The sequence below is a fragment of the Dipodomys ordii genome, unplaced genomic scaffold (assembly GCF_000151885.1).
Source record: "Dipodomys ordii isolate 6190 unplaced genomic scaffold, Dord_2.0 Scaffold56, whole genome shotgun sequence".
NCBI lineage: Eukaryota > Metazoa > Chordata > Mammalia > Rodentia > Heteromyidae > Dipodomys > Dipodomys ordii.
The window spans coordinates 2,997,543-3,022,983 of NW_012267272.1; the positions used below are offsets into that span (position 1 = coordinate 2,997,543).

At 41.1% G+C, this 25,441-nt stretch overlaps 1 protein-coding gene across 3 annotated transcripts; it reads left to right on the forward strand.

The window, feature by feature from the left end:
• The first annotated feature begins 316 nt into the window (after positions 1-316).
• Positions 317-23,630, forward strand: Bpgm (2,3-bisphosphoglycerate mutase). 3 transcript variants are annotated; one of them, XM_013021727.1, is made up of 3 exons: positions 317-483; positions 10,456-11,117; positions 22,705-23,630. In XM_013021727.1, the coding sequence occupies exons 2-3, from the start codon at positions 10,517-10,519 to the stop codon at positions 22,881-22,883; spliced, it is 780 nt and encodes a 259-aa protein (XP_012877181.1). In that variant the 5' UTR covers positions 317-483; positions 10,456-10,516; the 3' UTR covers positions 22,884-23,630. The 3 variants fall into 3 exon arrangements, with proteins under 3 accessions (XP_012877181.1, XP_012877183.1, XP_012877182.1); XM_013021729.1 differs by lacking the exon at positions 317-483 and adding an exon at positions 2,165-2,208; XM_013021728.1 differs by lacking the exon at positions 317-483 and adding an exon at positions 10,032-10,140.
• Positions 23,631-25,441: the final 1,811 nt, after the last annotated feature.

The following is a 25,441-nucleotide window of genomic DNA, read 5'->3' on the forward strand; positions in this document are numbered from 1 at the left end:
CTTCCTGCCCTCCGCGGACTGGACTTTTCAGGGCAGGTGTTTCCCTCTGACGTAAGCCTCTTTCTACAGCCGCCAACCGTTCAGCCGCTTTCCCGTCGCCCTGGAGACACGCCCGGGTTTGTGTCTCTACTTCCTTAGTCCTAATCCCGCCCACCGGCGATGAGGTCATCTTCTTATTGGTCCAGGTACGTGCTCGTCTTCCCAGCAAGCTAATCAATGCCTGGCTTCTTACCCTAGGGATTTGGGAACCGGAAAGGACCTTGGCCGGTCCCGCGGCGGTAGGGCGGAGCCATAAGTGAGTGACGGCGCAACTTTCCAATAAGCAATGCCATAGTCCCTCCCCCCTCCCTCCTCCTTTGGCTTCAGGGCTAGAAAAGTGCGTGGATGCCGGCAGCAGCAATGAGTCCTTGGAGGCGCTGGCAGGTCCGCGTCGCCGAGGAGCGGCTGCTGCTGCTGCTGCTGGTGGCGGCGGCTTCTTTGCAGGTGAGTGGACGTGTTGTAGAATATTGTTGTTCGGGTGCTTTCCGCTTTTGAATGACGTGGTGTTAAATTTCGGAGCGCGGAGGCCAGCCCTCCTCCCGCCCGAGCTGTTGGTGGGGATCTGATGTCCTCTCCACCCGCCTCAAGCTGAGCCCCGGGGAGTCCCTGAATCTCTCTCCAATGTCCTGGGGCAGGCCCAGGGCAGGAGGAGGCCGCCTCGGTCGTGGGTCCTAGGCTAGGATGCATAAGAAGTTAGAGAGATGGTGAACTTACCTTCCTGGACGCCTGGGGCTTGGTGCGGCAGAGCCTCCCCTAATAGATCCTGGAAGGAATTGGGGTTGGCGCTGTATCGGGGCAATGGCAGATCTGGCTGTGGATGGGTAAGTCGATGAATAATAATGATAATTATGATGATGATGATGATACGTTTGAAAGGAGAGGAGGTGAACGTATTCAGGAACCAAATCACAGGTTTACAAGAAGCCCTAAAAATAAAAAAAAGGATAATTTTTAGGGATTAAGAGGGATGAGGGTTGTATTACCCCAAAGAGATGCATTGTTGAAATTCACAGACTTTGAATGATAATTGACTATTAGCCAATTGCACTTCAAAAATTGGTGGAGGATTTTTATAGCTTGTGAATGGTCCTAGAATGTTAATTGAATGGGAGCCCTATGGATGGGGAAAAAAAATCAAAGGTTACACTAGTAGGTATGAAGGATTTTTTTTTTCTATAATAAAAGCAGATCTAGGGTCAGTTTGTCTTTTACTTAAAATTTCTCTGAAGCCAGGCTCACACCTGAAGTGGCTCACACCAGAAATCCTAGCTACTCAGGAAGCTGAGATCTGAGCCAGCCTGGACAAGAAAGTCCTTGTGACTCTTGTCTCCAATTAACTACCAAAAAGCTGGAAGAGGAAGTGTGCCTCAGGTGGTTAGAGCACCACCCTTGAGTGATAAAGCTTAAGGGGCAGTGTATAGGCCCCATGTTCGAGCCCCAGTATGGGCACCAACAGAGAAAGCCTACCCCCTAGTCCAGGTTTTATATAATTTTGTATTCCTGTTGGACCTTACACACTGATGTTTCTCTAGATGCTGGTGGATTTTAGAGAATTCCAATTTCAACAAGTAGCTTGGATTAAGAAATGGTCAGTGAGAAGTAAAGACACTTTCGTTTTAGTCTTGAAGCTGTTACTATTTTTGTGATCATAAACAAATCATTTCATTTCTCAATTTTCACATCTTTAAAAAATGCAGAAATTGCTTTAGATTGTTTCTGAGGTCCCTTTTCATATTTAAAGCCTTGTTTTAAAAATGAAAATGATTAGCTAATTTCCATTGCAAATACATAAGCCAAATCCCCTTGCAGTAAATTATCTGCCCATAGATAAAAAGTTTCCAGCTTCAAAGACATATTCTCTTTTGGGTCCTTATTTAAACCAAACCAAGCCAATCACTGTAGACAATTTGGAAAGTTCTGCCCTGCAATGTGGAAGAATATGTCATCTTTCATCCCCTCAGAGGCAAGCACTGGTAGTGTTTGGGTAGAGCATGTAGTCTCTCTTCTCCTTCCTTGCCTGAGATTAAGAAGGCTATTTCTCTATAAGTGATAATGGATACAACTAAATTCATCTATGTACTCATCTTGGTATATCTGCATCTTAGAAAACAGAAGATGCAGAAATGTTTGAACGGAATGGTTTCTTGAACATCCTTGGCATGACACCTGGTATGAGGCAATATTTGTATGAGGACACAAGGCAAAAAGTATTAGTGGTAACCAAACCCCTTTCTTTGAAACTTGGCTACAAACGGGGGGGAATCGTACTTTATAGACTATAAATCAAATGTTTTATATGCTTCTAGAGCTGTATTTTTTTCATTACCTTCTTCACCCCCATTAGATTTTATTTCTGCTAGTAAACTTCTCTCTAATCCCTTTTCTCATTTTACTTTATTCTTCAGTTTTGATTTTACTCATAACAGCAGCCAGGTAAGATCACTTTCATAAATTTATTGGTGTCAGGAGTTACTGTAAGTATGGGGGTTAGATTTCAGGGCCTTGTGGTTGCTAGGCATGCGTCTCTACTACTGAGCTTCCACACTATCTCTCACTTGTTATTAGAGGGCTTCACTGTAATTTATTTAATATTCCTAATAGTCTTTTGAGAACTATGCTTTCTTCTCATCCTTATGGATATGGAATCTGAGGCTTAAGGAATGTTAACAGTTTTCACTGTTAGTAAGCAAGCAGAACTGGATGCATGTATTGTGTTAAGATACTTAATGCATCAAATTTCATTTTCCTTGAGAACTGTTCTAATTTATCAGAGACATTGTTAATATTCCTTTTTCTCTGTCCTCAGATATAGCTAGCCAATCTTTTAAAAGTTAGATTCTGGCTGAGCACCAGTTGTTCATGACTGTAATCCCAGTTACTTAGGAGGCTGAGATCTGAGGATTATGGTTCAAAGCCAGCTTGAGCAGGAAAATCCATGAAACTCGGACCTCCAACTAACTACCAGAACACTGAAAATGGTGCTGTGGCTCAAAGTGGTAGAGAGCTACTATTGAGGGAAAAAGCTCAAGGACAGTGTCCAGGCCCTGAGTTCAAGCCCTGTGAATGACAAAAAAAAAAAAAGTGAATCTGGTCATATAAATAGTATTTATCAAAATGAACTCCAGGAAATGGATACAAGAGATTTTTTTTTAAAGTGAGCCAGGTGCCAATAGCTCATGCCTATAATCCTAGCTGCTCAGGAGGCTGAGCTCTGAGGATCCTGGTTCAAACCTGCTTGGGAAGAAAAGTCTGTGAGACTCCTATCACCAGTAAAGTACTAAGAAAAAGCCAGAAGTGGAGCTGTGGCTCAAATGGTAGACAAAAAAACTTAGATTCCTAGTGCAGAGAATGTTAGAAGTTGCTCAAAACTGTACAGTGCGGATTTGGACCAAACCAGTTAAATGTCCTGGAGTGACAAATATTTTTAGCTAAGTGTAAGCTTTGGATCAAAATGATTCTGGTTCTATGCCCCTTAGTTTATATTACTTGATACCATATTTTGATTGCTCTGGTTTTGGAAATATAAGAACAACTTGTTTTAGGCTGGACTTTATCATTTGCCTGTCCTTTATGAGTTGTGATTCTAGAATCTTAAGTCATTAACTTGCAAACACTTGAAGGAAGCAAAGTCTTAGGAATTTTCATTTGGAGGACAGGATGGGCCTCCGCTGGGGGATATGAGACATCATTTGTTTAAATAAGAGGCAGGTGAAGGAAGTGGAAGCCATGTGTGGTGCTGCACACTTTGGAAGCTGTTAGAGATTCTGAACATCTTACAGATGAAACATCAGCCTTGCATCAATTTTATTCCCGCATTATTGCCTCTCTTCTTGCCTTGCCAGATGAATGCTAATCAAGAAGCATGACTTCAGTTTTATGGTGGCACTTGAGGAAAAGAAGCACTTGTGCATTTTAGTTAAGGTAGCTTGAATTTCTATGCAGAATATAGCAAAAGGTCTTTGAAAGTCCTCCGTATCACCTAGTTATTCCTTTGTTGCCAAGACAGTTGAATAGGAGCACTACTTCTGAGCAGGTGCATGTTCACCTGTAGTGAGAAGCACCTTGACACAATTTATGGGGATGTCTCGGAGCAAGGAAGTATCTGAATGTGTGAATGAAGGTGGTTAACAAGGGCAATTGCTTTTTCCCTCTATCTCAAACCTATTCCTATGTAATTCAATGAAACCAAAGTTTGTTATTTAGACTGATGTAAATGTGCTCGCGTTGTCTTCTGTGAGGACTCAAAACAATTCTGAATGGGATTCTGTTACTCAAAGTTCTTTCAGTTCTGATCAAAACTAACATCTGGTGATTTGGTAATGTTGGGAGTGTCCTATAAATGGATATTAAGGTCACATGCTAATGTGAGTATGTGATCCCGCTAAGCAGAGATCTGCCTGCCTAAGACACAGCCTGTTTTTGTAGTCTATAAAGTGTGAATGGTTTTTACATTTTGACTTGCTGAAATTAATCCAGTAGTAATATTTAATGTGCATGGAAATTTTATGAAATTCTGATTTTAGTGTCTGTACATAAAGTTTTGCAATAACATTTATTCATTTGTATATTACCAAGAGCTGCTTTCAGCGACAATGACAGAATGATACAATTATACGTAATTATGACAGATAATAACAAATCCTTAAAAATGCACTATTTGCCCTCATAAGGAAAGTGTTGCTAAGATCTGAGATAGGTTGTAATATCTTTCATACTTATCTCTTTCATTTTAAGATGGGGACCAGAATTATTATGGAAACCTCACTAGTATTCATAACCCTCATTCCATCTCTTTCTGGAAGTGCTACCTGATCCTCCTAAAATATGCTGTTAAATATCTATAGAGTTCATATAAATATGAAGCATAATTGTATATATATTTTCTTTGGCACAAAGCCCTTATTATGTCACTTTTCAGTCTTATCTGTTTGGGCAAATCTCCTCCTACTTCCTGGTTATACCTTATACTTAGAGTGACCATATAATTTTCCAAGCAAAACACTTAAGTATGAAAGGAGCCCTTAAGGGAGGAAACAGGAAACAGTCCTGTTTTAGACATATCAGCATATATAGCCACCCTGCTTATACCTGTATCTAGTTTGAATGGGCTTTTTATTCTTTATATGCACCTGTTCTTCATAGCTCCCTTAGGTGGAAGGCTTTTCTTTTTTTGACATATATGTTTTATTGTAAAGGTGTTGTACAGAGGGGCCACAGCTACATGAGCAAGGCAATGAGTCCACTTCCCATGGAGCATTGTCACCCCCTCCTTTACCCTTTCCTCCATCATCCCTTCCCTCCCTACTCCCCAACTCCTCCCTACCCCTGCCAAAAGTTGTAAAGTTCCTTCTCAACACAGTGTCCCTCACATCCCTTGTCACAGTGGGTTGTCCTGTACCCCCATTTTCAGTACCTTGTTATTTCCCTTCCCCTCCCCAAATCAGAAAAATGTATATACAAGATGCAGGACACTTTTCTAAACCTCTTACGTACCTTTTCAAATCTAGCTAAAATAGAACCATGTCCATGAAATCTTACTCAGAGATCTCTCCTTGCCTCCTTTATGAATGAAGCACTTCTCAAATTGTGAACTACGTTCATCTTTAGGAACACACACATACACACCCACACACTCACACACAATTTTTTGAGGAAGGAATTGACTGGATTAGATTGAAGAAACTGAGTATGTGGGGTTTCCCATCTGTGAACTATTCATCTCAATATGACTAAAGCATTGAGAAAAGTTAACTTCGAAGGACAGAGCCTTTTCGGTTCCAGTGTGGCAGTGTAGCCAGATGGTTTGAGCCATTGGTGTAGTGAATTCCAGCACAGCCATTTACAACCTGTCTTACCTTGGACAAGTTAAGCTCTCCTCAGTAATCATAGAACCTTCTCCATGGAATGACAGTTGAGGCATCAAAACAGTCCTGGGAACATGGTAAGGACTCTATGAATGTTGGCTGTTGTGGTTAACGACATCACTGCCATCATACTACCATTACAGGTGGGTAAGAAAGTATCAAGACCCCAAACCAGGATGTAAGAGCTGGAGGAAATGCAGTGCCAAAATTTTAATGAATGAGTTTCTGTTGATGGGTGCAGTCACCTTGGGAGAGGGGTCACAGCAGTGTGGGGTCCTAGGAGAAGATGATGTCCCTTTAGTAAGAAGTAACTTGTACACAGTCTTTTGAAAAAAATCAATTCAGTAGATTTGACAAGCACTTATTAGAGGTGTCAGGGCACTGGGGAAGTTATATCTAGGGACCAAGAAAGGGAAGGTGAGGTAGAGTTGTGTAAGAGATGTTTGTTGACTAAACCTTTTCTTTAAGCCAGCACATACTGTAAAATAATCCAGTATCATGTGGTCCCCTTTAGGGGTATGTAGTAAAACTATTGATTAAAAGTAGTTCTTTCTTTTTTGGGGGGGGGCCCAGTCGTGGGGCCTGAACTCTGGGCCTGGGCGCTGTCCCTCAGCTCTTCAGCTCAAGGCTAGTGCTCTACCACTTGAGCCACAGCGCCACTTCCGGCTTTTTTCTTTTTGCTTATGTGGTGCTAAGGAATCGAACCCAGGGCCTCAGGCATGAAAGGCTAGCGCTCTACCACTGAGCCACCTTCCCAGCCCTAAAAGTAGTTCTTAACTGTCATTAAGCCTTGCTGAGAGATTAAAGAAGAATCTTCAGAAACAACAGCAGGACTGACTTCACGAAAAACAAAACACAACTTGAGTTTTTTCAAAAATCGTTTTTCACTTGAGGGTAAAAGGTATGTATATTTTAGATCCATTCTCATAAGTTGGGGTGGTCACTATTTGGCCCAACTCTGTGCCTTTGGATTTATATTTTATGAAATGGCAGCCTATTTTTGGAAGGGTAATTTGTGACTGGAGATGATCCTGTGAAGTGAAGCTAAGTGAGCCTAGACCCCAATGCCAAGATTAAAATCCACAGGAGTATGAAGAAAGAAGACAGGGATTGGAGGCAGAATAATTAGGTGAGAGGCCCAGTTTGCTACTTAGTGGCCATTTGGTTTTTGGTTTGTTTGATCATTTTTTGGGGTGTGTGTGTGTGTGTGTGTGTGTGTGTGTGTGTGTGTGTGTGTGTGTGTGTGTGTGTGTTGGTAATGGGGCTTCAATTTAGGATTTCACACTCTCAGTTTTTTTGCTGAAAGCTGGTCCTCTACTGTTTGAGCCATGTCTCTACTTTTGGCTTTGTGTTAGATGATTGGATCTGTCTGCCCATGGCTGACTGAGCCTGGATCCTCAGATCTCAACCTCCAGTGTAGCTAGGGTTACAAGTGTGAACCACCAGCATCCAGGTAGGCCATTAGTTTTTGAAAAAGTCAGGATCTCTGTAGAGATCATGGACATCTGTGAATATACTAAGTTCTCAGCATAAAAGTACATGTTACAAAGCCATGGTGTATAATTTTTCTTGGCTTCTACTTTGAACTTGTCCTTGCTAACTTCTCAACCAGCCAACTGTTTTTGCTTTCATGGTTAGCCTCAGTAGCACAAGTAGAATCTAGTGATGTTTTTCTGAGTCTGGTCAGCAGATGCCTTGTGCATGTCAGGTGACACACGAAGTTCTAGAGAGCCAGCTGTAAGCCCTTCCTTGATAGCACTTACTCTACCAGGACACACAGAACTACTGACAAGTGCATGACTGGCACCATGGGGCAGTACAAGACAGTATCAAGCAGTCCTGACCTGTCCCAGGGAGTGAGAAGGGAGGACAGAGTCTGCCCCGAAGAGGGCTCTCAAAGCCTGGCTCTCAGGCCAGGAGTGTCAGCATCACCTGTATCTTGTGGGGAGGAGAGGAAGCACTGTTCTCACTGATACTGGGGGATTTCCATGCACATTAACCTTTGAGAACCACATGCCTAAAGCTAAAAAATGTTTAGACTGAGCTCTACAGCTGGGTTGTCCAAACCAATAGCTGTTGAACACTTGAAAGTGGCAAGTGAGATGTGCTTTAAGTGTAGAATACACATCAAAAACTGAGAAAAGGAGTAGAAAATATATCCTTAATAATTTTATGTGAACCATATGTTAGAAGGATAGTATTTTTGATCTATAAAGTTAAATGAAATACGGTATTATTTTACCCATTTCCTTTCTTTTCCGTGGTACTAAGGTTTTTTAACAGTGCCTCATACTTTCTAGGCTGGTGCTCTACTACTTTAGCCATTCCTCCAGCCCTACTTTTTCGTGGGTTAATTGGAGATGGAGTTTCAAGAGTTTCTCTACTCAGGCCCAATGATACTCTGGATCCCAGACTCTTGAGTAGCAGTGATTATAGGCATGAGCCACTGGTGCCCAGCTTCTTTTCAGTTTTTGATGTGGTTTTTAGAAGGTTTAAAAATGACATGTGTGACTTACATTATATTTTAATTAGACCCAGCTGATCTGAAGGATGAACAGAGGTTTCCTAAAGCAGGGAGAGAATGAAGTGGCAAGAAGGTAATAGTGACTGGAAGTTACTCAGAGCATATTTTATATATGAATTTTTAGCAGATGAGATGATCGTTTTGGGTGTTAGAATGTTTAGCCGTGTGTGGCAGTAAACACTTAGAAGACAGACAGTAGGATCACAGTTGGAGACCAGTCTGGAATATATAGTGAGATCCTGTTTTTAAAAAAAATCAAAAACAAAAAGAAGCAAACCAAAAATATTTATTCTTCTAATTTCCAGGTTCTCTCTGGTCTGACTCTAACTTGTTTACCCTCCATCGACTCACAAACCCGTACACCCATCTCGAGGAATCCAGTGTCTGGTCTCTCCCAGGTGTGGGCCCACAGCCTCATTAGCCTCATGGTCATTCTGCCCCTGGCACAGGCAGTCCCTGACCAAGCTTTTGTTCTCCTCTGTCCAGTCCTAGGCTGAGAATAGACATTGTGCTTCCTTCCCAGAAATTCCTAGGCCTCTGAGATGCTTCCAACTGGAGCCCTGAACCCTGATCACTTCCCTCTTCTGGTCACCTGTGTGTTTTGTTTTCTGTGCACCAAAGTTCAAACCTATTGCTTGACAAGAAAGGGGAATTGTAATTCTATGATAGCCTCTCAGGTACTTGCAAATTACCTCATTTCGGTTTCTTCCCTACCCCTGAAGCCTTATACAAAAGAGGGTTCCCCCTTCCTAGGAATTTGTTAAAGAAATTAGTAGAAACTGTTTATAGATTCCAGCGAACTTGGTCCCTGATGGTTGTATAATTGTAAGTGAATCACAGTTTAAGTGGGACAGAAAATCCCTAGTGAATGGAAGTTGCCAAGAATGGCAGAAAGCGAGACTCTGATGTCCATATAATCTTTTCTTCCCAGTGTAGAAAAACACTGAGGTGGAGGAGGAGGGCACGGAACATGTCAGCCTGGCAGAGTGCATCAGGGTGGACTTCCTGTAGTCCACTGCATGGAGAATGAATGCAGGCCGACACAGCCAGGTCTGCAGACACCAATCCTTAGAAAGCAGCTGAGACAAAGGGAATCTGAAATCATTTTAGTGCCGTCCACGCCACTTTACTAGATTCTTCTGCCAAGATGTGGCTGGTGTGTGTAGTGTTTGCCCAGCTGGGGAAGAGGAGGCAGGGCCTCCTTATCAGTGTTGTTCCTCTCACCCCACAGACCTGCTCCCCTAATCTGTTCAGACAGGCAGTCTCTCTGCTGCTTGTATTTGATACCGTGTTTTCCATCCGGATTTATTCCTTCCCATAGCTGTATCTTGAGGCTCGTAGAAGACTTATTTGGGTGAGTACCACTTTTGCTGTTAATATCACTTTAAATCACTTTTGATGTGTTTTCAAATATTGAGCCAATGTGTTTACATTCCTAACATTTGCTTGAATGTGGTATAGCCTGGAGCATTGATAAACTAGTTGCTACCAATCAGTGATGCATAGGAGAACCACATGGAGTGGTTCACTGAGTTAACATGTTTACAACTTCTATAATAAGAAGGTAAGGCTGGTACGCATTTCTTTTGCCACTGTGGAAAAGCAAAGAGAGAAGGATGCTGTCAGTGTAGAGTCAGCTGCTGGGAGCTGGGAGTTCCTAGCTCATTCATTTACACATCGACAAGTCCTTTTATTAAATCCTGTCTACTTACCGTAAGTATAAACTGCCTTTTTATCTGGCGGAAACACAGCATGCCATTAGAATGAAGTGTTCTGTTTTTTTTTTACGTCATACAATTAGCATTACTATCCAGCCATGTAAGTCAGCTAGGTTGTCTGTAATTAACTTTCTGGAGAACATGCCTCTAGGTACCACAGTGTAGGAAGCCCGGATAACTGACGTCAGAATTGTTCAAAGGCGTCTCAGTTTTCTTTAGAAACTGGCTGTTGTCAAATTATGCCCCCATTCCTAAGCCGTCATTCGAAGGTGTAAAATAACTTGTGCTTTTTTGTTTCTTTTCTCACCAGATGTATTGCTGGTCTTGAACATTATCCCATTTGAAAACACCAAGGAGGGTCAGTCACCAGGATGTCCAAGCATAAACTTATTATGTTAAGACATGGAGAGGGTGCTTGGAATAAGGAGAACCGATTTTGCAGCTGGGTAGATCAGAAACTGAACAGTGAAGGACTGGAGGAAGCTCGGAACTGTGGGAAGCAACTCAAAGCACTGAACTTTGAATTTGATCTTGTGTTCACATCTATCCTTAATCGATCCATTCACACAGCCTGGCTGATCCTGGAAGAGCTGGGGCAGGAATGGGTTCCCGTGGAGAGCTCCTGGCGTCTGAACGAGCGTCATTATGGAGCCTTGATTGGGCTCAACAGGGAGAAAATGGCATTGAATCACGGTGAAGAACAAGTGAGGCTCTGGAGAAGAAGCTACAACGTGACTCCACCTCCCATTGATGAATCCCATCCCTACTACCATGAAATCTACAGTGACCGGAGGTACAAAGTCTGTGATGTACCCTTGGAGCAACTGCCACGATCTGAAAGCTTGAAGGACGTTCTAGAGAGACTCCTTCCTTACTGGAATGAAAGGATTGCTCCTGAAGTGCTAAAAGGCAAAACCATTCTGATATCTGCTCATGGGAACAGCAGTAGAGCCCTCTTGAAACATCTGGAAGGTATGTCCCTACTTTATGTCCCTACTTAGTAGAGGTAGTTAAGTTTGATACAGAGTTAGCCTTAATTGATGCACTGTTTATATAACAGAATTCCCTTCTTTATGTCCATTGGTCCCTTGAGATTAAGAACCATTTGTTGTATATATCAAAAGTCATATGCCTTTGGCATTCATGGTACCTATACAAAACAAGTTTTTAGGCTTGAGTCACCAGAGGAGCTCAGTATGATGCGGAATATCAGTTTTTGAATCAGTAGGTCTGGGGTGCAGCCTGAGCATTTGCATTTCTTAAAACATTTCCGGGTACTGCTGCTGCTGCTACTGCATCTGCAGCTAAGGGTTCTACACTTGAGAAGCATCTAAAGGCCCATAAGACTTTGTTGTTGTAAGGTGAGGGAATTATAAAAATGGAATTGAATGTCTTATTTGACTTTTTCAAATTAAGTGCTTTAGTTTTCCCACTTTCTTCCAATTTTAAACCGTTACAGCTATGTTTTTAGACCTAGGTTTTCTAGGGAATTCTTTTGTGCCATTGCTATTTCTTCAGACGAGACTTCCTTACTAGGAGAATAGCTGGTTTATTTATTTATCATAACTCTAAAAGCTTGTTGTTATTGAAAATTGCCTTTGTTTTATTTAAGCTTATCTTTGAAGGGGCCCTAATTCAGTCTGTAATCATTTCCACAAAAGAATTTGTGTACAAACTTTAGCAGCATATTTATGAAAACCAGAAACCAGATCTACCAGTAGATCAACCCAATAAGTGTGTCAATTAAATATAGTCGGTCCACACAATGGAGTATTTATTATTCAGCACTTAAAAGCAATGAAGTAGGGCTGGGAAGGTGGCTCAGTGGTAGAGTGCTTGCCTTGCATGCAAGAGTCCCTGGGGTCAATTCCTCGGTACCAGAAAAGCAGAAAAAGCCAGAAGTGGCTCTGTGGCTCAAGTGGTAGAACACTAGTCTTGAGCTGAAGAGCTGAAGAACAATGCCTAGGCCCAGAGTTCAGGCCCCATGACCGACAAAAAAAAAAAAAAAGGTAATGAAGTATTCACATGCTCAGTAACACAGATGAACATTGAATCATTGTGACCATCATACATGCTATGATTTCATTTATTGTACATGTCCAGAATAGGCGTTATAAGTTAAGAGTACAGTAGTTGTTAGCTAGCATTACGGTGAGGTAGAGGTGAGGATATTGAGAGTAAATGAGCATAGGGTTTCATGTTGGAATGGTAAAAGTGTGCTAAAGTTATGGTGAGGGTTGCAAAACTCAAACTACTACGTTATTGAAATGTACACTTTAAGTGGGTAAGTTATATCTCATCAAAGCTAAAAATACTCAATGGGATTGAAGGCTAATGGAGTTGTCACTGGCTAGAAAACAATAGCTTGTGCCATAACAAAACATGTGCATAGGTCTAGAATGTACAATAAGAAGAAAGTGAAAACAGCTCTGCCAGCTGGGTGGAAAAGGACTCAGGCTCTCAGAGGTGAGTCGTGTTAGTCTTGGCTGCTTCCAGCGTTTTTCCTGAAGCCTTCTTTAAAAGTCGAAGGTATGAAACTCAGTCTCAGAGATGAATAAAGTTGAAATAACCTTAGTTTATAACTCAAGTGTGTATATGTACACACTTCATGAAAGTGTGTATCTTCTGTTTAGAAGATAATTTAAAGCAGAGGACTTGGTGTGGGAAGAAGGAAATTGGAGGAATGATGTCCCTAGGGGTAGAACACAAGAGGGCTGGAAGCTATCTTCAGGAAAAGAGAGACATTTGAGAGGGACAAGCAGAATGGAAGTGATAGGGTTGGTGATAGAGCAAGATGGCAGACAGATGCTCAGGAGGAAAGTTGGTCGGAAAAGCTGCAAGATGCAATTAGATGCATATGAGTGGGTGTGATGATAGTGACTCATCCACAGAATGACATGAAGGTCGTTTGAAGTTTCCCCATCAACCACCCTACGTAGGACGACTTTGTGCCCTTTGGGCCTGTAGTACCCCTTGTGGTACCATTGGGATGAGTCCCCGGATTCTCTGCTGTTGCTGTGATTCCCCTTTTGACTCAACTCCAGAGGACTCATGTGGTAGAGATTATTTCTTCTGCATGAAATAGTCTGAGATGGAATTTAGAATCACTTCATGAATTACTTAGCCTCTAAACTTCAGTCTCCATTAATCAAGTTACTTTTAAAGTATACACTGATAATTTAGTAAGATTTCAGCCATTTAAAAATGTATTAATATGTACAGATGCATTTACTCAACAAAATGGTGAGTAAACAATATTATAACATCTTACTGTCTTCCACACCTGACCTTCTAATTCCCAACCTTAAAGCATTTTACTGACTTTAGATGCTAACTTTTCAAGTCTCAAAAAAAAAGTGTGAAGCTAGAAGTGGAGCTGTGGCTTAAAAAAAAAAGTGTGAATCTTCTTTAATTAGGCAAGAAATACAAGATTTTCTTATAAAAAGGATTACCTTTCAATTTCAGTGTGTGTGTGTGTGTGTGTGTGTGTGTGTGTATGTGTGTGTGTGTGTGTCAAAACCTATCAGAATTAACCACATTAATTGCCCATTTACAGTCATGTGATAACTTGGTTCATTTTCTGGTTCATACCTGTTAGCTCAGTACAGTTATTAAATAACATTGCCTTTTCCCTTCACAAGTACCACAGCTATAGTATATTAACTTTCACAAGTATTAATGATCTGAAATGGACATAACCATAAGCATAGTAACAAATGTCAGTGCTCAAATAGGCTGATGGGCCGACCTCAACCCTACCAGATGACTTATTTATGTAATATCTTATAAATTGTATGCAATTGGAGATTGCTTTACTTTTATTTTTTTATGTTTTTTGAGACAAAGTCTCATTTATGTAACTCAAGCTGTCCTAGAACTTGTAATCTTGCTACCCAGAAGTAGATTGCTGGGATTATAGGAGTGAATCAGCATGCCCAACTAGATTGGTTTACTTTTTGATATGATAATTTTTAATATATTCAGAAGAAAAAGCAAGCCATGAATTTTCTTACTATATAGGAAAAAAGTTCCTGCTCAAGGGTCTACTTTATAGATTTGAGGGAGCATAAACAATTACCTACACTATTTCAGTAAGTCCAGGTTAAAGTTGGATCTGCCTCTGACTGGTTCAGACACACTTCTCACAACACACTATGAAAACTTCCCACACAGAGCATCCTGCTCTGTAATGTTCCAGACAGGTTGGTGTTGCTTTTTCAGTGGTTGGCATAGTCACTTCCTGTTTGCTTCCTCTGGTCCACACTGAAGGAAATGCCAGGTACGAGGCTGAGCACTGGATATGGTTTACACCTTGTCAGAGGAAATGGATTGTTTAGTCTGGGCTCAAGCAAAGAATTAGGCAGTTTCAAGTTTAGACTCAGAATGGCAGCAAGACACTCAGGAAAGGCAGAGGTGATCTCTTGGGAACTGCGTGCAGCTGTACACACAGCCAGGCAAAGAACCCTGGAGATGAAATTAGAGAATTGGGAGGAAAGGTCAGCTGGGACTAGCTCCTGAGGACCAGGGACTGACAAGCATGTCACCTTTGGCATTTAGTGTGGTATTTTCAGAAGCAGCAAGTTCAAGCTTTTCTCTTGTGAGTAGATATTTGCCTAATGGTTAAAGTTTTCAAAAGGTACACCCAATCTATAGACGCCTTTATTTCTCAACATTAAAAATGATTAAGTACAAAGTTAAATGGTGGAATGTAGTCTCTCTGTCTTATTCTAGTTTAGAATTGACCTTCTTGTCATCACATTAAAATGCTCAAATAACCCATTTTCAATGGCTCTCCCCAGCCTATCTTTAAGTTATCCATACATGGTATGCAAATTTTAAAGTATTAAAATTATGGGCTAGTTGCAGTGGCTCCCGCCTATATTTCCAGCTGTTCAGGAAGCAAAGATCAGAGTATCAAGGTCATACCAGGAGAAAGCTGGTTGCAAGAGCTTATCTCCTCCCTTAGAGGAGAATCAGCAACACCGTCCTCCAGGTTGGCCACAATCCTGGGCAAAAACATGAGATTCTATTTGAAAAGTAACCAAAGCAAACAAAGACAAGATGGTGGTGGTGGGTTAAATGATAGAACGCTGTATGTCCAAACCCTAGTACCACTGGGGGAAAAAAAAAGCAAAAATTAAAAATAAGTCGATTGTGTATGATATTGAGAATCTCTTTCAACTCTTACTGGTGAACACAGAACTGTCACCACAAATGATTGTCAGTTTAAATTTAATTGTGCCTGACTGGACTGGGAAGGGAGTAGAGAATGGGTAGCAGCTCACAGTTGAATCCACTGGAGCTGTTTCTGTTTTTCTGGTGCGAAGTGTGTGCATTACAGGATTGGGTTTCCTTTCACCAATCTTTCTGTCTCACTAAATGTTTCCTCCTGTTTCCTGAAGTTCTAAGATGTTTTCAAGCAAACTGTTTAGAGAAAACCAAAGAATATAGAGTAGACATTTTATTTGAGTTGTTTACTTATCAGCAGTAGATAAGAATCAGACTAAGAATCTTCCAGCCCTCTTTTTTTCTCTTGTTAAATTCATGGAGAACACAGTCTTTAATCAAACCCTTACAGGAGATTAGATTTAATTTGAAAGTCCAGAAAGTTAGTTTTTATTCAATTCACCCATGATGCCCACGGGCCAGAAACCGTCTTTGAAATGGATGACTTCCTTTGAATCTTTTTTTCCTAAAAATTTCAACAATATTGTATCTCTAGCAAAGACCTAAGAGTGCTTCCCCTTACAGATTTTATATTAATCCTTATAGCCACTGGTTGCATGTAGTAAGTGCATTTATCAGCTCATGCCTGTAATCCTAGCTATTCAGGATGTTGAGACATTGAGGATCATGGTTCAAAGCCAACCCAGGCAGAAAACTCCATGAGACTTTATCTCTAACCAACAAAATGCTGGCTTGGAGGCATGGCTCAAGTGTAGAACACAACCTCTGGGTTCAAGCTCTGATATTGGGACACACATACACAGATATTCAAATAATAAATACAATTTATAATGTCTTGTTGTTGGTGGTAGTGGGGCTTGAGCTCTGGGCCTGGGCGCTGTCCCTCAGCTCTTCAGCTCAAGGCTAGCACTCTACCACTTGAGCCACAGCGCCACTTCTGGTTTTCTGATGGTTTCTTAGAAATGAGTTTCATAGACTTCTCTGCCAGGGCTGGCTTTGAACCAGGATCCTCAGATCTCAGCCTCCTGAGTAGGTAGAATTACAGGCCTGAGCCACCTGTGTCTGGCTCTGGTTCTTAAAATGTTCCAGTCCTTTCAAGAATTAAAGACAAGTAAGATGAGTGGCACATGCCTATAATCTCCGCACTCAAGAGGCTGGGGTTATTTTCCTTAAAAGAAAGATAATGGGAAGAAACCTCCATGGAGAAAATAGATACAGGGGTGAAAACTGGTTCTCTGAAGAACATTTTTAGACTGTATTAAAAAATCTGAGCCAGTTATCAGAAAGGATGTGATACCTGGCCACTCATTTTACTTTCACATGAAGTTCTTAGTGAGTGAGTTTTTAATAAGACATACATTAATACCACTCTAATTGTTTCAGCCTTAGGAGTCATATTTGTTTAACTCTCTTAGGATAAAGAATATTGCTTATGCCTAAATTTAGTAATGAGAAATGGCTTCCCTGTAGATTTTCCTAATTTGGGATTTTAAAGTTTCAATTGCTTGTTTCATTGATTAGTAACTGATTATTAACCCATTTAAATATTTGTGATTAATCTATAGCGTGAATGGCTTGAGTATTCATTAAAGTAGAATGTCATTTATGTATTGGGAACACTTTGTATTTAGCTTTTTTTGGTAGATAAAGCATTAAGGTTTGGGTAGCCTTTGTTTAGTGAACTCACACCCAAGTGTGGTTAACTAAGCCAGGGAAATGAGCCTTGAGGGTGGTGTTAAAGAGAGGACCTGTTGGATCTGCTTTAGATCTGAGGCCATGGTCAAAGAAGCAGGTCCCATGTGGACACTAGGCCCTTGCCAAACACTAGGACTTTGTTTCTAAGGTCCAGACAGTAATGCTTATTAATCCTTGTCTGTTGTGGTCCCAGTGTGTTAGCTGATTCTATGGGTTTGAGCGATGGGCATTTCAGTTCTTTTCAAGTCTGGAAATATTGGACGCTGATATCTAGTCAGTACATACCTAGTTTTTCACAAGGGAAAAGCAAAATATAAATCTTCTCCTCTTTTATTGTGTGGAGGTGAAAATGACCATATATAGGTGAAATGAACAGAATCTGAGTCTTGTGCTATGAGAATAAAGAAAAAAAATTTAAGCAAGCCTAGGCATTATCCAAAAAAGAAATGTACTTTTCAGTTGACATATATAACTGTAACCCTTCTATGTATACAGTTAAAAATACTTAAAAATACAAAAGCAAGCCTGGGTCCATTTTTACTGCCTTAATGGTCTTGTGACTTGAGCAAGCTTATTTAACCTTTCTGGATCAGTTTAGTGTTTTTAACAGCTGTATTGGTACATAATTCACCATTACAAGCCAGATATGGTAGTGCCCACCTGTAGTCACAACACTGATGAAGATGAGGTAGTAGGATTTCAGTCAAATTCAAATTCAACTCTGACCATCTAGTGAAACTCTGCCAAACAACATCAAACAAACAAAAAACAAAGAACCAGTCACCACTGAAGTGTATAATTCAGTGCTTTCAGTAGATAGTTGTCGTATATACTAGTCCTTGGAATATCAACCGTACAGTTTCTGGTTTACAGAGACCTGCAGGCACTGGCATCTGCAGATGCCCATGTCCCTTATATAAAAAGACATAGTATTTGCATAGAACTTACACACACCTGTCCTGTACTTGAAACTTCCTCTATATTTAGTTATAATACCTAGAACTATGTAAATACTCCCCACACTGCATTCTTTAGGGAATAATGACAAGAAAATACCTCTGTTTTTAGATATAAATGTAGTTTTCCCCCCTCTCAATAGTTTCTATCCTTACGTGATTGACTCTGTGGATGAGGAGCCAGTGGGTGGAGGACTGACTGTATTCAGAGCTTTAAATCCATGACCACAGTCAAGTTTAAAATATTTTCAGAGGGAGGTAAGCTTGGTCAAGGAATACTAAAAACCAAAATCCTGGTATGATATTGCACAGGACCGTGTCAAATGATAACCGTTATGTATTACGTATCCCAGAAAGCTAAAAAAAGGACTTTGAATGTCTTCATCAGAAATAATGTTGATAAATTTGAGTTGGTAGACTGTTCAATGGATTTAGATTTGATAGTGTATTTTTAATTCTTTTCAAAAGGGATCCTGTACTCAGCTGTCTCCACTCCACCCCCCTCCCCCTCCCATGTTTCCAGCCCAAGGCAGCAACCAACCTGCCCTCTGTCATTGTGGATAAACATTTTTTTTTTTTGTTTTTTTGTCGGTCGTAGGGCTTGAACTCTGGGCCTGGGCACTGTCCCTCAGCTCTTCAGCTCAAGGCAAGCGCTCTACCACTTGAGCTACAGCGCCACTGCCTGGATAAACATTTTGTATGAAGTGTTTCTAGGTTTATCCGTGTTGTAGCTTCAGTCAGGACTTCCTGCCCTTTTATTTCTAAATAGAGACACTGCATATATTCTTTGGATGATAGACACTAGATTGTTTCACTTTGGATTATTACACAGAATGATGTTCTGAAGATTTGTGCAGGGTTTTTTTTTTTTGTTTTGTTTTTTTTGTTTGGTGGTGGTGGTTCTTTGCCGGTCATGGGGCTTGAACTCAGGGTCTAGCACTGTCCCTGATCATCTTTGCGCTCAAGTCTAGCACTCTACCACTTGAGCCACAGTGCTACTTTTGGTTTTTCCTGAGTACTTTGTTGGGGATAAGAGTCTCATGAACTTTTCTGTCTGGGGTTGTCTTCAAAATGCAATTCTCAAATCTCAGTCTCCTGAGTAGCCAGGATTACAGGCATGAGCCACGTGCTCAACTTGTGCACAACTTTTGATGTGGACATATATTTTGTTTCTTTTAGGTACAGGCCAAGGAGTGGAATTGCTGGATCACATGTCAGAAATTTCTAGATTTTATTCCAAACAGCCTACAACCTTTTTCACCCATCATTTTACAATGCATAATGATTCTAGTTTCCTGTCTATAATTTGTGTATAATTTGACTTTTATTGTAGCCATTCTAGTGGGTAAAAGGAGGAGGGTTTCCCCTTGTGGTTTGAGTTTGCATATCTCTGAAGGCTTTTCTGGTGGTTGTTGACTGTTCATTTATGTTTGGAGAAACATTTCTTCACATCCTGTGACATTCACCCCTTTATTTTTGATACTTGTTCATATATTTTAGATATGTCCTTAATCAGGTGTATGATTTTTTTTAAAAAGAGAACTAAAAAACCTCTTCCTTTCTAATCTGGGTGCCTTTCATTTTATTTTCTCACCTCGCCCTGCCTAGAACTTCTATACACTATTGAATAGAAGGGCAGTGCTAATCACAATAGAGCTCTGTCTCCTAGAACATGTCCTAAGGTTTATTAGTTAGCACAGAATCTCTAAATCATGAATCCAAAATGTTGATGTGAATTTTTACTTTCTACTTTTCCTGGTAAACTTTAGTGAAGCACGATCATTTTTCTTACTTATTGCCTAACAAATTGATTTCTACAGTAAACATTTAGATTGAAGGAATTTATAAAAAATCTAGTGGGCAACATGTTTACAAACTCTGGGAACTGCAAACATGGATCTTGAAGAATAGACAAGTCTTCTGTGTCCCCATGACTCCAGGCCTCTGATCTACCTCTGCTTTTCTCAATCAGTAATTCATTGCTGCACTATTCACAATAGCCAAGTCATGGAAACAGCCCAGATGCCCTGCAGTGGATGAGTGGATCAAGAAAATGTGGTACAATAGAATTTTACTCATCTATTAGAAAGAATAGTGTGCCATTTGCAGGAAAATGGATGAACCTACAAAAATTATGTTAATTGAAGTTATTCAGACTCAGATAAACAGCACATGATTTTTCTTATCTGTGGAAGCTAGATCTAAAATGCAAACAGATATGATTAACATATACAGGGTTTATATGTACAGACACAAACTGATTAAAGGATTATACTTAGGGGAGGAGTCCAAAGATGTAATTCCTCTGAACATCTAATGAACTGTTTAACGCAATGAATACCCGGAAGCAGAAGCGTGTTTTCGTGGGGCAGGGTAGGGAGGCACAGGAATGGAGGGAGAGAAGCTGAGCAAGTGCAGGCAATGTATTCAATGTACATTATGTACAGGTGAGTTACGTAACTTGAATATAGGGACAGGCAAATGAGGGAGAATGATGGGAGGTGACATTGATCAAGATGTATCGTGTACTCATAACTTGGTATATGGAATTGTAATCTCTTTGTACAGGCACTTCATAATTTATTTTTAAAGAGCAAGATAAAGGAAGTTGGTGCTGGAAGAGAATTTCCAAAGGGAAGAATGGTCATGGGAGGGACACATGTCCACTACTGGCAATCTCCAGGACTTCCTATTGGATTTAGGTGTGCCAAGGGCTGGATTCTAAAGCCTCCACGGTCACCTGGTCCCTAAACTGCATGCTGCTGCATCACCCCATCCCCACTCCCCCCACCCGCTCCAAGGGAGGCACAGGGCACCTGCTGCAGCCAGCTGCCAGCGGGCTTTTCTGACTTGACTGAGCCAGAGGTCCCTTAGGATCTAGAGCAATCACCATCGTCCCTGCTCACCAGGTGCTGTGAAGCCTGACTATGTCTGTTCTTGCCAGTGTGAGCATGTGGCGGTGATCCCAGGGCCTGGTAGTCATCACACTAAGGCCAGGGTTTGGCAGGGCAAAGCAGTGACTCAGCAGCTCTCCCTGTAAATCTCCTGCTTAGAAGGGAAAGAAGAAACTGCCACACACATTTCATCCTTTCCTATCCCACAGCAGGTAGAGATGCTGAGTGTGGCAGAGATCGAAGGCTCAGAGAGATTACTTGCCCAAAATCATAGAGACAGAATACTTGGAAGAGACAGCCTTCCAAAGTTAGGATCCCTTCCATTGAGTATGAACAGTTTCTGTCCTAGACATGAAATCCTTACTGCCCTCCAGCACAGGAAAAATCCACAATAACTCTGTGGGGGTCTTAGCTGGTACTTATGGCCAGTAACTAATTAAAATGACAAAGTATACTGATAACTAACTGGTAATTACTAATTCTTCCACAGATAAGTAAAGACAAACCCTTGGACTCTCCTCAGAACTTGCGCTACTTAGATTCAGTCTATTAATATAGAGCAGAAACTATGAATGGACTTTAGAAGTTTAAGCAATTAGTTTTATATATTTTAAAAAACAGAAATTTGAGTGCTTTTAATCTGCAACACTATCTTCTCCCTCCCTCTCTTCCTGTCTCCTTACTCTCCTGCTCTCTCTCCTCTCCATCTCTCTTCTTATACCTCACTTTTGCCTATTTTGAACTCCAAGCAAGACTTGAGAGCAATTACATTACACAGGAGCGAGGCTCTGTATGATCCATTTATGATGGCAATGAAGATGAAATGAATGAATACATATAAAATGCTAGCAATATACCTGGTATGTTCTCAGAATGTTAGCAGTTTAGCTCTAAAAGTAGTAATGTCTGTGGCTCATACCGATAATCCTAGCTACTGTGGAGTCTGAGATCTGAGGATGAGAGTTCAAAGCCAGACCAGGCAGGAAAATCCACAAGACTCTTCATGTAACTACCAAAAAGCTGTGGCTCAAAGTGGTAGAGCACTAGCTTTCAGCACAAAAGCTTAGGGACAGTGCCCAGGCTCTGAGTTCAAGCACACTGTCTCACATGTGCGCGTGCATGTGCGCACATACACACACAAACACACACACAAACACACACACACACACACACACACACACACACACACACACACACACACACACACACCACATAACACCCTCTAGTCAGAAGAAAAATTAACCTCTATCTCACAAGTACTTAACAGAAGTACTTTACACTTCCTTCCTCTGCTAGCAGTTGGGGTATTAAGAGACAATAGAGCCAGGCCTGTTTACACAACAAGCTACATAGTCCTTTCCACTTCCCCCAGGCTGTGCATCTGGGCACCTAGGGTAGAATTCCTGCTGGACTGGGCTAGCCCAGGCTGTTCCAAGCTCAGTGCTGGGACACTTAGTCACTTTCATGTCAAAAGAGCTGGATTCAGAGCTTAACAAAGTCCTAATTTTATGAGCAGAATAGAGAAGAAGCTGAAAGCAGCTTTAGAAAGGAAATACCCCAGAACTGGTTACCCAGAAGGCCTGTATTGTTGATGTGAATTTCTATCTAAGTATACTCCTCCTCCTTCCCTTCCCTCCCTCTCCTCCCCTCTCCCAATTTCTCTATCCTGAAATCATAGCTGTTACAGTTGGAACCTTACACAACACCTGACATAGTCTTAGAAGCAAGGTTAAAATATGGGTTTAAGTCAACAGGTAGTTAAACAATTAAACAGAACCTTCTCCTGAAATTGTGTCCCACCCTGACCCTTCCTCTTCTGACCCACAGGTATCTCGGATGAAGACATCATCAAAATCACTCTTCCCACTGGAGTCCCGATTCTGTTGGAGCTGGATGAGAACCTGCATGCTGTTAGGCCTCACCAGTTCCTGGGTGACCAAGAAGCCATCCAAGCAGCCATTAAGAAAGTGGAGGATCAAGGAAAAGTGAAACAAGCCCAAAAATAAAGTCCTTTGCAGTTCTGTCGAGGAATAGATGCCAAAGGAGTGGCAGGCATGCAGTGTGTTCTGGGTGCTGATCTGTTTTTCTCCCTCTCCCTCTTTCCTGATTGCATCTTCCCTGGGCTAGGCCATGTGGTACAGTTGGTGTAGGTAGCCAGGTAACTTAGCCAGGTCCAGAAAAGGCTTTAGGATGCCTAAGTGCTTATGTCATAAGCCTTAGGAGTTAGCTTTCCTTACCAAACCAGTAACCAGTAGGGTTTAATCAAGGTTGTTAAGTGTCTGAGATGAGAAAGTAAAAGTAGGGATGAGGTTTAAGGTATTTTGTAGTTTAACAAATCATCCCTGAGTAATTGACACTTTTCCAATAAATCACTTTTTAATAAGTCTTTCTGAAATGATGAGTATTTCAAGATAACACACTATGCATAAATATTTATTTCTAGTCTTTTCCTCGAGGAAAAGGGATGCTTTGTCAGTTAAGATCAGAATGGGAAAGTCACAGATGGGTCCCTTCAAGAAGGCCAGCTCCCGCTGAGGAGCATTAGCAAGGCCCTTTAGCCTCCTTAGCGCAGTTATCCTTGGTTTCACATTCAGTAGAATTCCTCTTTGCCATTAGAGTGAGCAAGAATATAGGCATTGCGGGGTGTTTATGTTCCATTTTTGTTTTGCTTTTGGTGGTTTTTTTTTTTACTTTGATCTTTGGGTACTCATAGTTGGTTGCAAATAAAATTCTCTGACAAAAAAAATGACATTGCCAAGTTGCCCATATATGTGTGCTAAATTTCAGAGGTAGGCCTCTGAATTTGTCTTTGATTCTTGCCTTCTTGTCAGCTTTGCACTGATTTCACTACCCAGGCACTTCTGGTTTTCTATAAATTGAAGGTTGGGGCCAGTGAAGGTAGAGTATAGTGACTGTGACTGGTATTCACTTGGGCAAGGGGAATAGCATATTAGGCCTTGTCCTAAATGTGTGGAGTCATTAGGTAAGGGGGAAAGACAATGATATATAGTGTAGCTAGGATAGGCTGAGCACACAATTGATTGCTTATCAGTCTTAATACTACTCTCTTCCACAGTATATTGTGAGCATGTAAGCCATCATTTCTTTTAGATGTTGCCTCTGTTTCAGAGCAGGTCCACATATTTCAATGATAAAATCATGTAAAATCTCTAATTATAACTATTAGAGATATTTTCCATAGTATTCCATTTGTGGATTTATTTGTACCCATCTTATAGTAAAATTGGTATCAGAAGGAACGCACTCCACAATCCAGGCTTCTGCTGGGTCTTCATTTAATCTTAAATTTAGAACTCCCTGGGATTGACCAAAGACGATGGCCGAAATGAGCCTGCTTTGCTCATAGCTGTCCACGTCTGTGCTGTATAACAACATGGAATGTGGATATCAGAGTTAGGATGCAACTCTCAGATCTTCCTAGAATTTCAAATCTGGCTAGAATCATTGGCTATGACCATTTCTGAATAGCTTTCTCTTTGGAATTGGCTTCTTGAGTTTTTCAGCAGGTGCTGGATTTTTCTCTTGCACCTTATCTAGGCATCCATTCTAAAGGACCATGGGCAGCAAGATGTGTTGTACCCAAAGTGATGGAGACTTCCAGAACCTCTGGAAACTTAAATACTTCCTCAGATGGGGACAAGTTATACTGATATGTTCTGATATGATTTGCCCTTAATTGTTCTTCATATAAATATGAACAGCAGAGACACTTATGAAATCTTCATTAAAAAATGAATTTTAACAACTCCAGCACTTCAACCTTAGGACCACCTAGTGAAGCTGTTGTCTACCCTGTTAACGGATGATCTGGGATTTCTGATGCAGTAATCTGGAAACCGATCGGACTTATATCTTAATCTTGACATCCTTCTGAAGCTGGCATAGAAATTAACCTTTTCTTTTGAGGTAAGGGAAGTCACCAATAAATGTGGTCCTTTGAGAGAGAAGCTTACACACTGCCAATCTAGGTTTGCCCTGGGTTCGGCTAGACAAGTCATCTGTACTCATGATGAAATGATTGTGTCATTGTGGGGGCAATGTGGTAAGATAAGAAAAAAAAGCCAGAGCAGCAACAGCTGCTTCTAGAGATCTAACTTAAATATCTTCACTGAATAAGGTATCCCAAGACACTGAACATTTGTTCTCTAAAACAGCATTTGTGCTCCAGAGAGAAATGGAAATTCCTACACTGTCTAGCACTAATTTGGGCACTGAAATTTCAAAGCATCCTTGGGTAGAATTCATTGTGTCTAACATATTCTTCTTAGATAAGAATATGAAAAGATGGTCGATGCGATTTACCTCCAAGTTCACTCAGATGGTTTTTTGTTTTTTCACAAAACCTGCAAGTTATTTCTCATCTTAGACCACGAACACTTAAGACATAGGTCCCCCTGTGCACATTAGTAGCAGTGGTTAATAGCAGTGGTTTACATCCCCTATACCTGTGTGGAGAAGACTTTTGGTTGGAGGGGCGAGTCAGTTGGGGGGGCGGGCGGGATTTGAACGTGTTAGAACAAATCTGTGCTGCATTGCACTTGGC